Source organism: Eschrichtius robustus, chromosome 4, assembly GCF_028021215.1.
Source record: "Eschrichtius robustus isolate mEscRob2 chromosome 4, mEscRob2.pri, whole genome shotgun sequence".
Classification (NCBI taxonomy): domain Eukaryota; kingdom Metazoa; phylum Chordata; class Mammalia; order Artiodactyla; family Eschrichtiidae; genus Eschrichtius; species Eschrichtius robustus.
Window position 1 is genome coordinate 44,909,741 of NC_090827.1, and position 15,837 is coordinate 44,925,577.

At 44.5% G+C, this 15,837-nt stretch overlaps 1 protein-coding gene across 1 annotated transcript in view; it reads right to left on the reverse strand.

Moving 5' to 3' along the window:
* The window catches only part of DCHS2 (dachsous cadherin-related 2), a 298,713-nt gene extending 283,341 nt beyond the window's left edge, over positions 1-15,372 (reverse strand). Inside the window, exon 1 of the mRNA XM_068542087.1 lies at positions 13,339-15,372. Within this exon, the coding sequence (XP_068398188.1) occupies positions 13,339-15,372 (2,034 nt within the window). The remainder of the gene's footprint in view (positions 1-13,338) is intronic.
* Positions 15,373-15,837: the final 465 nt, after the last annotated feature.

Sequence of the window (15,837 nt, forward strand, 5' to 3'; positions counted from 1 at the left end):
GTCCAAGAGGGAGGGGATATATGTATACATATAGCTGATTCACTTCATTGTGTCACAGAAACTAACACAACATTGTAAAGCAATTATACTCCAATAAAAAATAATTTTTTTTAAAGGACATAAAACCAGGCCAATTGGGGAAATGTAAAACCAGTGTGCCTGAATAGCAAAAGCAACAGTGGAGACAAAACTGGCTAAAAGGCTGTCAATACCCTCAAAGCATATGGCGGACTGACTAGGAGGTCTGTAGGAAAGAAGGAGAAGTGGGAAGAGAAAACAGCAGAGCCAGATAATGTGTGCCTTACTGCCTGGGAGTGTGGAGAGGGATGTTGAATATTTCAGAAGCAGTGCAAAGGAGCTTAGAAAATGGGACAGGATGCCAACCATCTCTCTAGAGTCTCCGCCAGTCCATGGGGTTCCAGAAAATAAGCAAACAGCACTATGATCACAGATACCTGCCCTCCAACACCGTACGCGTGGCATGACCCTTGTCCCACCAGCATCCTTAGCCATTGACTCTGCTCTCATTATCCTCACTTTCACTTCCACATCTTTATTTATCACCTCCAAATGAATAACTTCAAAGTTTCCATCTTCAACCTTCCGCTCCTTCCTCTACTGTAGTTCTGAATATCTAAAAAGCTTTCAAGATATCTTTTTCCCAGACTACTGGCCATTAATTCATGCCCAACATATCAAACACTCAACTAAGCGAGCATCTTTTCCCCAGAACTCTCACCACCAGCTTTTCCTATTCCTCCCACTAAACCAGACTGAAAATATGGGATCATCTTTTACTTCTCCCCTCATCCCTTATTCAAGTTGTAGCATTTCCTTTATAATGCCTCTAAGGTCAGCCTTTCTACTACACTTCACTACCATTTCCCTAGTTCAGGACCTCGTAACTGAATATGTATTATTACAAGAGTCTCAGGAGTCTCCTACCTAGTTTCCCTGCTTTCTTCCTTCCACTGATTCAAGACAAATCTTCCTAAAACCTTACTTTACACAGGTTTATCTCTATTTAAAAACTCCCCACCTCTCTCTGTTGCCTCCATAACAAAGGCCAAACTCTAGGCAAACACTGTGAATTCTTCATGGGCTGTCTCCTGTGCCTTCAAAACTCCACCCACTACTTCACTACAGGACCAGACACACCATGATTATTCCAGTTCATACTATCCCCACATGGATTATGTATCCTAAATAGAGTTTTAATTAAAATTTGTATTCGTTGCCATATTCATTTGATCTATCTGCACCACAAACAACACATTCTTTTTAAATGAAGATTTTAATTCAGTAAAATTTTAAGCAATAACCTGGCATTTGTAAAAATGACTTAGCATAGTTTCCCTAATGGACTATGAAAGTATAAATTACTTCTAAGGTTGCTCACTTTTAATTTATAATTTAGAAGGCAAAGGGCTCATTAATAGAAGTCTGGTGTCTAGTTGTAAATAAAATTAATATATCATCAGATTTCAATTCTCAGAGGAAGGAAATCTTACTGATCACAACTTTCAGAAGGCCATCCTAAATGATTCTCTTTTAGAGGTGATCATGCCTAGGAATGCATTACACATTTTTATTAAAAAAAAAAAAAAAAGTTGTGCAGCTATCCTGGAATGTATCCATGACAGGCTGTAAATAAAAACCTACATATCACAACACAGGACTCCCTGGAAGGTCCATATCTAGTGAAACCTCCATCCTGATCCACCACATAAACCCTCCCACTTCCAAGGCCCCTTAATTCTTACTACACCAACTTCTTTCTACCACATAGTGTAGATTACCTCAAATCCTTATGATAACGTGCTCTCAAAATGAATTACAATGTGTGATGGTCAACATGGCTGGGCCTCATGATGCCCAGATATCTGGTTAAACATTATTTCTAGGTATGTCTGTGGGGGTGCTTCTGGCTGAGATTAACATTTGAATTGCTGGACTGAGAAAAGCAGAATGTCCTCCCCAACGTGTGTGTGTAACATCCAATCCACTGAAGGCCTCAACAGAACAAAAAAGAGGAGGAATGATGAATTTGCTCTTTCTGTCTGACTGCTGAGCTGGGACATCAGTCTTCTGTCCTCTGACTGGAACTTACACCATCAGTTCTTCTGGCTCTCAGGCCTTCAGACTTGGACTGAATTATACCACCAGCTTTCTTGAGTCTCCAGCCTGCAGCCAGCAGATCGTGGGATTTCTTGGCCTCTATAATCCCATGAATCAATTCTTCATTTTATATTTCCTATTGGTTCTATTTCTTTGGAGAACCTTAACTAATATACAACATTTTATGAGTCAGGAACTAGGGCCAGAAAAGTTAACAGGGATAGTAAATGGTGAAGTCAGAACTGAAACCAAGGTTTTCTACTCAAAGTCCAGTGCTGTCTTTTTTCAGGCTGTCTTAATAAAAGATTCCAAAGGTAATAACTGATACACAGAACAAAAGACACTAAGATAGGAAGAGGACCAAGATGGTGGCTAGGATGACCCTAACCTAATCTCCTCCCACAGACACACCAAATCTACGCCTACATACAGAGCAATTCCTCCTGAAGAAGACCTGAGGTTTGACTGAACAGCTTCTGTACATAGAAAGACCACATAGAAATGGGTAGGAGAGACGGAGACACGGTATCCATGGGAACTCCACCCATGAGGCAGCAACCTGAGATAGGAAGGGATATTACTGAGGGGTCCAAGCACTGATTCACCCACCCTGGGACACAGTGAAAAAACAGCTGTTTAGAGGGCACATATACTATACAGCAAAGAAATCCATTTACTAACCCTAGAACTCCTGCCAAACAGGTGGGGAACTGCTGGACCCCTCTGCAGGATCAGGGGTGCTGGCAGAGCATTGTTTTAGTCCTCCAAGGACTTCCCCAGTCCCACGCCTGCTCCTGCTCCAGCCGTCCTGCTAAGGTGGCCCCGGTGTTGTGCATTCCAAGGACTGCCCCTGACCTGCGAGCAGTCCACACAGGGGCATTCCCACAGAAGACCACTCCTTCAAGACTGGGAGGGGGAGCTGTTTTCTCTACTTTGTAGAAACAAACACCAAAAGTCAAGCAAAATGAGGGTACAGAAGAATGTGTTCCAAACAAAAGAACAAAATAAAACCTTAGGGAAAAAAAAAAAAAAACCCTAATGAAACAGTGATAAATAATTTCCCTGATAAAGAGTTCAAAGAAATGATCATAAGGATGCTCACTGAAATTGGGAGAAGAATGGAGGAACTCAATGAGAACTTCAACAAAGATTAAGGAAATATAAGAAAAAAACAATCAGAGAAGAAGACCACAATCAACAGCAGATTAGATGACACAGAAGAATGGATAAGCAATCTGGAATACAGAATAGTGGAAATCACCCAATCAGAACAGCAAAAGGAAGAAAGAATTTTTTTAAATGAGGATAATTTAAGGGACCTCAGGGACAGCATCAAGTATACTAACATTCACATTATAGATATCCCAGAAGGAGAAGAAAGAGAGGAAGTAACAGAAAACTTATTTGAAGAAACAATGACTGAAAACTTCCCTAACTTGGGGAAGGAAACAGACATCCAGGTACAGGAAGCACAGAGTCCCAAAGAAGATGAATCTAAAGAGATCCACACCAAGACATAATTAAAGTGGCAAAAGTTAAAGTCAAAGTGAGAATCTTAAAGACAGCAAGAGAAAAAACAACTAATCACATACAAGGGAAACCTTGTAAGACTATCAGCTGATTTTTCAGCAGAAACTACAGGCCAGAAGGGAGTGGCAGGATATATTTAAAGTGCTAAAAGAGAAAAAAAAATACAATTTAGAATACGCTACCTGGCAAGGTTTTCATTCAGAATTGAAAGAGAGATTACAAAGTCTCCCAAAAAGCAAAAATTAAAGGAGTTCATCACTACTAAACGGCCTTACATGAAATGCTAAAGAGTCTTCTTTAAGGCCACAACTAGAAATGACAAAACATATATATAAAAAAAAAAATCTCACTGGTAAAGGCAAGTATAGTAAATGCAGTGGATGAGGCACTTAAGAGCTAGTATGAAGGTTAAAGGACAAAAATAGTACAAATCAACTATAACTACAATAAGTAGTTAAGGGATACACAAAATTAAAAAGATATAAGATATGACATCAAAATCATCCAACGTGGTGGTGTAGGGAGTAAAAATGTAGGCCATGTACAACGAGCCCACAGCTAACAACACACTCAATGGTAAACATCTGAAAGCTTCTCCTCTAAGATCAGAACTGAGACAAGGATGCCCACTCTTGCCACTTCATTCCACACAGTACTGGAAGTCCTAGCCACAGCAATTAGGTAAGAAAGAGAAATAAAAGGCATCCAAATTAGAAAGGAAGAAGTAAAACTGTCACTATTTGCAGATGACATGATACAATAAATAGAAAACCCAAAAGGCTCCACCAAAAAACTATTAGAACTAATAAATGAAATCAGTAAAGATGCAGGATATAGAATAGAAATCTGTTGCATTTCTGCCCACTAATAATGAAAGAGAAAGAGAAAGAGAACTATCAGAAAAAGAAATTAAGAAAACAACCCCATTAACAATTGCATCAAAAAGAATAAAGTACCTAAGAATAAATTTAACCAAAGAGGTGAAAAACCTGCATTCTGGAAACTATAAGACACTGATGAAAGAAACTGAAGATGACACAATCATATGGAAAGATATACCATGCTCATGGATTGGAAAGATCAGTATCATTAAAATATCCATACTACCCAAAATAATCTGCAGATTCAAGGCAATCCCTATCAAAATATCAATGGCATTTTTCACAGAACTAGAACAAATAATCCTAAAATTTGTATGGAACCACAAAAGGCCCCAAATATACAAAGCAATCTTGAGAAAGAAGAAAAAAGCTTGAGGTGTCACACTCCCAGACTTGAAACTATACTACAAAGCTACAATAATCAAAACACTATGGCACTGATACCAAAACAAACACACAGAACAATGGAACAGAATAGAGAGCCCAGAAATAAACCCATGTTCATATGGTCAAGGAGGTAAGAATACAATGGGGAAAAGATAGTCTCTTCAATAATTGAACAGTGTTGGGAAACCTGGACAGCCACATGTAAAATAATGGAACTGGACCACTTTCTTATACCATATACAAAAATTAACTCAAAATGGTTTTAAAGACTTAAATGTAAGACTTGAAACCATAAAACTCCTAGAAGAAAACATAGGTAGTAACTTCTTTGACATCAATTTTAGCGATATTTTTTGCATATGTCTCCTCCAGAAAGGGCAACAAAAGCAAAAATAAACAAATGGGACTACATCAAACTAAAAAGCTTTTGCACAGTGAAGGAAACCACTGACAAAACTAAAAGGTGATCTATTGGATAGGATATCTGCAAACAATGTATCTGACAAGGGGTTGATATCCAAAATATGTAAAGAACTCATACAGCTCAATAGCTAAAAAACAAACAACCCAGTCAAATATGGGCAGAGGACCTGAATAGATATTTTTCCAAAGAAGATATACAGGTGGCCAACAGGCACAAAAAAAGGTACTCAACATCACTAACAATCAGGAAAATGTAAATTAAAATCACAATGAGATCACCTCATACCTGTCAGAATGGTTATTTCAAAAAGACAAGATGTGGAGAAAAGGGAACCCTCGTGCACTGTTGATGGGACTGTAAACTTGTATAGCCACTACAGAAAACAGTATGGAGACTCCTCAGAAAACTAAAAATAGAGCTACCATATGACCCAGCAATTCCACTTCTGGGTACTTATCCAAAGAAAATGAAAACACTAATTCAAAAAGATACATGTACTTCTATGTTCATTGCAGCACTATTTACAATAGCCAAGATATAGAAGCAAACTAGGTGTCCATCAACAGATGAATGGGTAAAAAAGACGGGATATATATACACACATATATACACATATATACAATGGAATATTACTCTGCCATAAAAAAAGAATGAAATCTTGCGATTTGTGGCAACATGGACAGATGCAGAGGGTATTATGGTAAGTGAAATAAATAAGAAAAAGAAAGACAAATACCATGTGATTTCACTTGTATGTGTAATCTAAAAAACAAAGCAAACAAAAAAACAAAACAGAAACAGACTTATAGGTACAGAGAACAAACTGGTGGTTGCCAGAGGGGAGTGGGGTGGAGGGACTGGTGAAATACGTGAAGGGATTAAGAGGTACAAGCTTCCACTTATAAAATAAATAAGTCTTGGGGATGTAATGTACAGGAAATATAGTTGATAACATTGCAATAACTTTGTATGGTGATGTATGGTAACTGGACTTATTGTGGTGATCATTTCATAATGTATAAGAATATTGAATCACTATGTTGAACACCTCAAACTATATCATATTGTATGTTAATTATAACTCAATAAAAAAAAACATACTAAGTTACTCTGTAGACCAGAATCATGCCCTGCACAGATGAAAGGGATCCCACTGAATCTAAGTGTGATGCTTAGCACCCTTGGGGTAAAACCCTGAGGACTCATGACCCATCACACCAAGGCCTTTACCACAACTTACATCACACTGCCTCCCCTCTATGACTTTCACAGTGTTTTTTTTCTGTGGCAGCGTAGTGGGTGGGGTAGGGGTGGAGAATAGCTATTGAGAGGTCATTTGAACCTTCCTTTAAGACACATGGGATTCCATAAACCCATAAGGAGATGTTATAAGCTTCCAACATAAGTAAAATAGGTTTCTCCCTTCATTGCCAGACACATACATCTAATTAAAACTGAATACACAATTTAAATTTTTTCTGCTTTTCATGAAAGAAAAAAAATTTTTTTAAAGATTTATTTATTGTTTATTTTTGGCTACGTTGGGTCTTAGTTGTGGCATGAGGGATCTTTTGTTGCAGCATGCAGGCTTCTCTCAAGGTGTAGCGCACAGGCTTCTGAGTGCATGGGCTCTGTAGTTGTGGCGTGTGGGTTCCAGAGCATGTGGGCTCTGTAGTTTGCAGCACGCAGGCTCTAGTTGAGGCGCACAAGCTCAGTAGTTGTGGCGCGTGGGCTTAGTTGCCCCACGGCATGTGGGATCTTAGTTCCCTGACCAGGGATCGAACCCGTGTCCCCTGCACTGTAAGGCGGATTCTTTACCACTGGACCACCAGGAAAGTCCCAAGAATTTTATTTGAAATGTCATTTTTAATTAGTCCTCAGCATTCACTATATCAGGCAAAATAGTCTTCATCATTTCTAGAAGTCTTATTTATTAGCATTTAATAATAAATAGCATGCATTCAGGACTTACTACAAGTCAAGCATTGTTTTAAGCATACATGTACTAATTCATCACACACATAAAAACTTTATATCAAGCTGATACCATTGTTATCCATATTTTCCAGATGAGGAAACTGAGGCACAGTGACCAAGATCACATGGCTAGTAAGTAGTGGAGCTGAGATTCAAACCCAGGCACACTGATCCCATAGTCTGGCTATATTTTTCATCACTGTGTGCAGCTTAATTTTAGTCTTCAAAGCTAAGAACTCTCTACCATGTAATGTCAATCATCTTTAGTTCTAGAACCAAGAACTAGACAAAGTGCTTGCAAGTTATATATTGACTGTAACTAGAGATGCATCCCACAGATTCCAGGCTATACCCCTCCTATTACATAGCCAAACAAATTATCTGATCATCTTTCTCAAGCAGGAAAAGGGGAAAGGAAGTAAAGCCAGCTGATTGGTCTTGGGTAGCAGCTGGGTGGGGGACAGGGAGAGGAAGGCTACCAAAACGAAGTCTGAGAGAATTCTACAGCCAATCTCAAGTACCTAAAACAGGTCATCAAAGCAAAGCCAGAGGCACATAACAACACATGCTGGGAACTACAATGGAAGGCCAGCAGGAGTCGGATAATCAGGGAAGATGACAGTTGGCAGGTAATCTAGACTCATCCTGGAGACAGATGCAAATGGCCACTGTGGAAATCTCACATGCTTTCAATGTGCATGTACAGACAGGTCAGGTCCATTCAAAAGAGCCAGAATGAGACAATCATAATATGGTAATGCAATTCTATGACCGTCAAAGCTGGCACACACTAGGTAAGTAGATAAGCTTGTATGTAAGGTAAGCAGTAAGAGCATGTCTGTAATAAGGTGAGGGATAAACAATGCAATTCAGACCATAAAATTCCAAAAGATCAATGATAAAATATATGGAGGAAAGAAACTTTACAATAAATTTAATACACATACAAATGAAATGTAAAAAAAAAATAAAATAGAAAGTAAAAACCTTTACTAGCTCTACCACTGACTAGCAAATTTTTTTTCATTATGCTCTTCAATACAATTTAACAAAAGTGTTGATCTTCCAGTATATGAGATTGAGAACACTAGGAATTACAGGGACTCAAATACCATTAAATTGTAACAGCACAAGGCTATCACAATCCATCATCTTACTAATACAAGTAAACAACTATAGCACCATAAAGAACATTAAGAAAAGAGCTAGACAGAACAAGGAAACATTTAGTGGGAGGAGGTGGCATTTGAGATATGTCCAAAATCTCTCTGGTGTCAAGAACAGGCAACAGAAGACAAGGAACAATGTGGACAGAACTAGGGTGACAACAATGGGTATAAATGAAGGGACAAATGAAGGCCTTGGCAACTAGTGTGGTCAGATTTGGGGAGGAATCAAAGATGATATGAAGGTGTTAGGAAACATCTTCCTTAATCCAAGGTTGGCACTGGGACAGCCTCTTGAAAGAAGGCTTCACACTGTTCCTAAGGACCGCCTACCTCGGCATCCCTTGCCATCATCACCACCCAGACTTCAGGAGAGGGCCTGCCAGCCCTGGACACTTTGACTAAAGCTAATTAATAACCCTTCCCTTAAATCATACCACCCCGGGCGGTGTTTTGGGTTTTCCATTTTTACCTCCACAGTACAGTTGAGACAAAGTTCACACATTTAGAAAGACTTTCCTAAAGGCTAGGGGATTCATAAAAGGAAGTAACCCCAAAAGATGTAATGAATCAGAAGCAAGATATAGGTTAGTCCTGCTCAGGCCATGGAGCACAGTTGGCATCAGGCCTTCCCATCTCCCACATCTTCCCAGATGGTAGATATTATGTTTAATGCCCAGGCACCCCTCCTAGTCAGGCTCCTCAAAGTCAGACCAGGGGAGCAAACACACGAGCACAGCGGGTGCTCTCTCCCACAGCCCGTGTGTGGGATCCCAAGACCTGCTTTTTACCCAGTTAATTCATATGAGCCATGACCTTGCTCTTCACCCTTGTCACTCTCAGCAATGAAACCCACAACCACTCCAACAAAGAGCAAAACACAGACACACACCAAATGCATAAATACATCTATAGAAGGGATCCATTAACAAAATATAGAAAGTTTCAAAAAGGAGCTGATTAATGAAGGTTGGGGGTAAAAAGAAAGAAAGGGTAGAAGATAAATGACTTGATTTTAAAAATGTCAGAATTTGAGATGTCAAAAATACTTCCAGGCAGAGGTACGTACCAGGTAGAGAAATGTTAATCTGCAGTTAGTAAAGGAGGTCGACCCTGGAGATGTTAAAAAAAAAAAAAAAAAAAAAAAAAGTTGCAGTCTGGGAATACATAAGTAGAAAGTATAGAAAAGAGCGAAGTGAGAGGAAGACAAAACCTTTGGAAACGCCTCTATCACACTGAGTAGGGGACACAAGGAGGAATTGGCAAGACAGAGACAGAGAGGATGCAGTGAGACAGAAGGCAGTGAAGATGATGCATTCAAGAAAGAGGAAGTGGGCAGCAGCCCAAAATGCTTTAGAGAACGAGTCAGGTTAAACTAAGAAAGCCCAGTGGATCTGAAATAAAAGAACATAGCTGCCTTTGGAGAGGCAGAATTTAACAGAGTGGTGGGGGAGATCAGAACAGGGCTGGAAGGGGTGATCAGCAAGTGGGGGCGGGGCATATGCCTTCACGTGGAGGAGGGAAGGAGACAGGCGACGGAGGACTTGGGACTCTACACTTGGCTGGCACAGGGACCTGGCCTCACTGCTGCCTCCCCAGCACCAGCATGAGTTCTTGGAATGTAATAGGTACCCCATAAATACTGTTCACGGAATGTTGTTTATTCAATGAATGTTGTTGTCTGATTAAATAAATGAATTAGTGAATGAATACAGTACTGATATTTGGGGGAGTACAAGAGAATAATCTTGTTTTGGAATGTGTGTAATTCAGGTATGAAGGCTGCAGTTACATTGTTTGAAGATCTGGTCACAAGATAAAGTGGCACAGTGGTTAAGAATCCCCCTGCCAATGCAGGGGACACGGATTCGAGCCCCAGTCCGGGAAGAGCCCACATGCCGCAGAACAACTAAGCCCGGGCGCCACAACTACTGAACCCATGTGCCACAACTACTGAAGGCTGTGTGCCACAACTACTGAAGCCCGCACACCTAGAGCCCATGCTCCACAAGAGAAGCCACTGCAAGGAGAAGCCCACGCACCACAACGAAGACCCAACGCAACCAAAAATAAACAAATAAAAATAAATAAATTTATAAAAACAACAACAAGATAAAGGCTGTCAGTGTAGTTCACATGGTTGGATTTAGCGTGGGGCAGAGAGTGGCAGTCTCACCACCAAGAGAGGCTGAGGTTAGTCTCTTTGACGGTAATCTGAAGAAAAAAGAGTCTTTCAGGCCAGACACTAGAACTCAGAGGCAAACACAGGAGCAACTGCCTTGACCACGAAAACATCAAGAGATGCTGAAAGGAGCTCCCGAGCGGCAGGTTGTCAAGAAGGGGCTCTCCACCTGGGGGGCAATGGGGAGCAAGGAACTAAGAAATCCAGACAAGTGCCCACAAGGTTGTGAAAACCCTTTGGGGCTAGAGGCCACCCATCTCAGGCTGCTACTGGTTCTTGTCCTCTGTATTAAATCCCTTTGTTCGGCCCCACGTTTAAAGTCTTTGGAAAGTTCCAATCTGGGTCTGAGAACATGGAAGGATTCAGCCAGCACTGGGGGACAGGAGGATGGCTGCCCTGGGGTGGCAGCAGGAGCATAATAAGAGTGGAATAAGCCCAGGGATTAGTGTTGTGGAGTAACCACCAAGACACCTAGAAGTTTCAGGCTTTGTTTTATTAGGTGACATGGTATTCCCTTACAGGGAATCCAGGAAGGAATGTTTTTTTTCCCTGTCATTTCTCATTTTGTTTTTTTATGATTCTGACGAAGGAGAATTGAGCAGAGATGAGGTCTAAAGGGAGAAAACGGGTAAAGGGCAACAGAAAGGTTCAACTGTAAGAATTGATATAATGTAATTCAACAAAGCCCTGGAAGAAAGGATAGGCCATGAGATCCAAAGGGAGTGGGGGAGGTTTGTTTTTACAAAGTGGTATAAAGAAAGATTGAGAGTAAAGAGATCGCAAGCAGATGGAAGACACTCTGGGTGAGACTTAGGGGACAGAGTCAGCCAGAGAGCTGATTCAGCACAGAAAGTTCACAAAGCTGCTATGGTGAGGTCAGAGAGCCCAGTGTATAAGAATGTGTCTGCAATCTTGAGTGGCTAGATTGCTGGAATTTCCAGAAATTCTAATCAACACCCTTTAATACTACCTATAACAATACTTGGCAACCTGAAAGGTTTTTTGCGATTGGAGATGCAGTCTTGCACTTGAGCTAAGTTCAGCTCACCATAATGGATCTGCCACATACCAAGTCATAATAATGGGATAAACTCACACCTCATGGCAGAATCATCTCACAATTTTAGAAACAACTCTGAAAAGACAGGTTCTAATCAAAGGAATCATAATTAATTTACCCTTCTTATTTTCCTTCAAATCGAGTCCAGTTGTACTGTTTAGTACCAAGATCCTTAAAGTCTTCCAGATGGAAGAAATTTTGGAAATTATCTAATCCAACCTCTCATCTATTATGACTTCAGTTTTCAACATCCATGGGAGACACAATTGGTGCCCACTGGCAGCATGTGCTCCTCTCCATTTCTCAGCCACCTTTGCAGTACACCTGAGGCCACGTGGCTAAGCTCTGACCAATGGGACATTGGTGGACCTGATCTATGTCACTCCCAGCCCTGGCCCTACCTTGGATGGAGAAGGACCAATCAACCTGCATCGTATCAGACTCTGCTTGAGATGTAAATAAACTTCCATTATGTTATTCATCTGCATTTGTGGATCTGTTTCAGCAGCAAGCATTGACTGATTTTCAAGCCTTCTTTTAATAACCTAGCAACTCAATGAGTCATCAGTCATGCCAGAGAAAGGGATGGAGATTATTATTACCCACAGAGCCAAAGGAGTAAAAAAGAGAGAAGAAGTCAGGTAACTCATTTTTAAAATACAGTGGCATCTTACTTATCTAAAGGTTATTGAGACATGACTTATCAAGGCTAAAGCCTCCCCCTCCCCCCCCCCCCACCGGAGAACCAAGCAATAAGCCATAGAGGTCTTAAAACAACCCAACTTGAGAGCTAAATGGAGTTTTAGAGCTTCACTCACTAGTTAGTCTCTCAGGCTCTATTTATTTACTCAAATTATCTTGGAGTAAATAAACCAGTCTTGGAAATCTAGTTTGTTATCTCACATCAGATAAATACTAGGAAATTGGAAGCCGTAAGGAGTACTGCTAGAAGGGTGCACATCACAACATTCTGAGATCCGTTTATAAAGGATATCATCAATTTTATAAAGGACGATTGAGCCCCGCTACTCCTGAATCCAGAAGGCATCACTGAAGGAGTTCAGCCCGCAACTGGTAAAAATGACTTGATGTCCTCAACTACCTCTTGTAAACTTCCAGAGAAGGTAGGACAATGTGTAAGAAGTCTCTGGAAATAGTTGCTCAAAACAGTTTCAGTGTTTAAAGGCATACACTTGTTTACTTGAAAAACCAATATGTGAGGGCCACCTCACTTCCCCAGGTGGCCACATAATGATCCTCAAATATATGCGACATTGCCATTTGCACACTGTTAAAAAGTAAAACCGAGAATGGGTTGTTCCTCCCAAACCTATTTGGGGGCTCATATCCAGACTGAAGGAAATCAGCATTCCATAAGCAAAATCAAGATCCAAATATTATGTGAGGTAGAAAAGACCTTAGAGACCATTCAGAAAAGTTAGGTGACCAGAGGGCATCCATTCATCTCCCTGCAGAGGAGGAACCAGAGCCCATGTCCCCTGCCTTCTGAGCTTGGGTATAACTATCCACATCACAATTCTTCCCTGTACTTACTCACAACCTCTCCATCCCTTCCCAGGCCTCCCGTAGATCCATAGGCCTGATGCACTCACCTGAAGAAAGCAGTGTCCGACTGGGGAATGCTCCAGAAGGGTGGCGTTGTACACCTGCTTCAGGAAGATGGGCTCGTTGTCATTCACGTCGTCCACAGTGATGCTCACAAGGCAGGTGGCAGAGAGCGGGGGCTCTCCGAGGTCTTGGGCCACAACTCTCAGCTCTACAGCCTCCTGGACCTCTCGGTCCAGACTCCGGGTGGTGCTAATCACACCAATTTCAGGATCGATGCTGAAGGACGCTCCACACTCAGCGGTGGGCCTCAGAGCCTCCGGCTTGCAGCGCGCTGGGAGAGGGACCAGCGCGTAGCGCAGCCGGGCGTGGTCTGTGCCAGGCTCATCCGCATCGGAGGCGCTGACGCACACTACCGCGGTGCCGGGGGCCGCGGCCTCGGACACTGAGGCCCGGTAATTCTCCTGGCTGAAGAGAGGCGGCTGGTCATTGAGGTCAGCGACCCGGAGCAGCAGCGTCTTCTCCGTGCTCAGCGGCGGGGATCCCGCATCCGTGGCCACCAGTCGCAAATCATACAGGTCTCTGCTCTCCCTGTCTAGGGGCCCATCGACGCAAAGGAAAAATACTCCGGAGGAGCCTCCGGACCGCAGCGCAAAGGCTCTCTCACCGCCCTCCAAGGTCAGCGAGATGCTCCCGCCCCCGAGGCCCATACCGAGTTCCCCGGCGGCCTCCTCTTCCTCCTCTGGGTCACCGTCCGCGTCGGACACGGAGACCCGAGCCACATAGTCGCCGACTCGAGCGCCCTCAGAGACGCGCGCGGCGCCTCCTTCGGTAAGGAAGAGCAGATGAATGGCGGGCCAGTTGTCATTCACGTCCAGCACCGCGATGGACACGCGCACGGTGGCAACCTCGGGCTCGGCACCTCCGTCGCGGGCCTCCACCACCAGCTGGTGCCAGGCCTGAGCCTCGCGGTCCAGCGGCCTCTGCACCCGCACCACCCCGCTCATCTCCTCCACCGCGAAATAGGCCGCGTCGCCCAGCGGCCCGCCACTGCCACCCGTCCCGAGCGCTTGGCGGGAGCGGATTCTGTAGCTCACATGGCCATTGGGCCCCAGGTCACGGTCGGTGGCGCGCACGCGACAGACCTCAGCGCCTGGCAGTGCGTCCTCGCGCACGGCGGCGCGGTACTCGCTCTGCTCAAATACGGGTGGGTTGTCGTTCTCATCCAGCACGCGCAGGTCCACCCGCAGGCTGCCCGTGCGCCGCGGGCGACCGCCGTCCCACGCCTCGATCTGCAGCTCGTGTGCTGCCACCGCCTCTCGGTCCAAGCGCCGCAGCAGCACCAGGTCTAGGGGCTCAAGGGGCGACGAGGACAGCGGCGACTTTGGTGACCCCGGGGCCCCGTAGCGCAACTGGAAGAATGGTCCTGCGGGGTCCTCAGAAAGGTCGGACGGTTGCACCAGGGTGTAGCCCTGTATGCTGAACAGCCTGGCGTCCGGGTCTTGGGCGCCTGGCAGGCGGAAGGCTGTACCTGGCGGGCTGAGCTCGGAGACGTCGAGTTGCAGGGAGTCGCGGGGAAAGCGGGGCGAGTGGTCGTTCACGTCGTTGACGCGGATCTCCACCTGCACCACCGCGCCCAGCAGCGTGGCGGCCACGAAGCTGTAGTGGTCCCGCCGCTCCCGGTCCAGGCGCCGCGCCGTGCGGATGATGCCTGTGTCCGGATGCACGTGGAAGTCGTCCAGCAACGGGGAGTCATCCGAGTCCTCGGACAGAAAGAAGCCGCCCCCCTCCTGCTGCTGCTGCGTGGCCGGCAGCCCCGCGCGGATGTCGCCGACTAGAGTGTCTGGAGGAAGGCCCTCGTCCACAGAAAGACTGAGGTTGAACACCTGGGCAGACGAGCCCGAGGCCGCCCACAGCCACGCGTGCACGAAGAGCCCGAGCAGGAAGCGCTGCGCCCCGGGGCCGCCGCCGCCCGGCAGCCCTCTGGGTGACCCTCTGCTCCCGGGGAGCAGGAGGCGCTTCCCGGCCGGAGCCCCGAGCTGCTGACGCCCTTCTCCCATCCTCCGCCCAGAAGGGCTCATTTCTCCGCCAGCTCCTTGGGAAGGCTCCCGGGTAACTGCCAGGTTGTGGCGCGATGGCAGAAAAATCCAGGAGCCTCTTCAGTGTCTGAGCCAAAGAAGAAAAGACTTTGTTTGGCAAACAAAACCAACAGACCCAGGAGTTCCCGAGGTTACATCTGCAACTGGTGAAAACGTCCTCCGCCCGCAGCTCGCGCAGACAGGGAGGGAAGCTCTAGCTGCCTCTGCTGCTGCAGCCACCTCTTCAGCCCCTGGATTTCTTTAAACGAGTCTCATCTCTTTTCCTCTCTCCTTTTATTCTTTTTACATCTGTTCCTTGTTCTGCTCGGCTGGTTGTTTCGCCCTGGTAAAGTCAGGTGCATTATTCTTTTGCCAAAAAGAATGAAATTATTTAAAGCGCACACACAGGAGAGGCTGGGGGTCGGGCAGGGGAAGGGGGTGGAGTAAGGGCGGGAGGCCGGGAGCAAG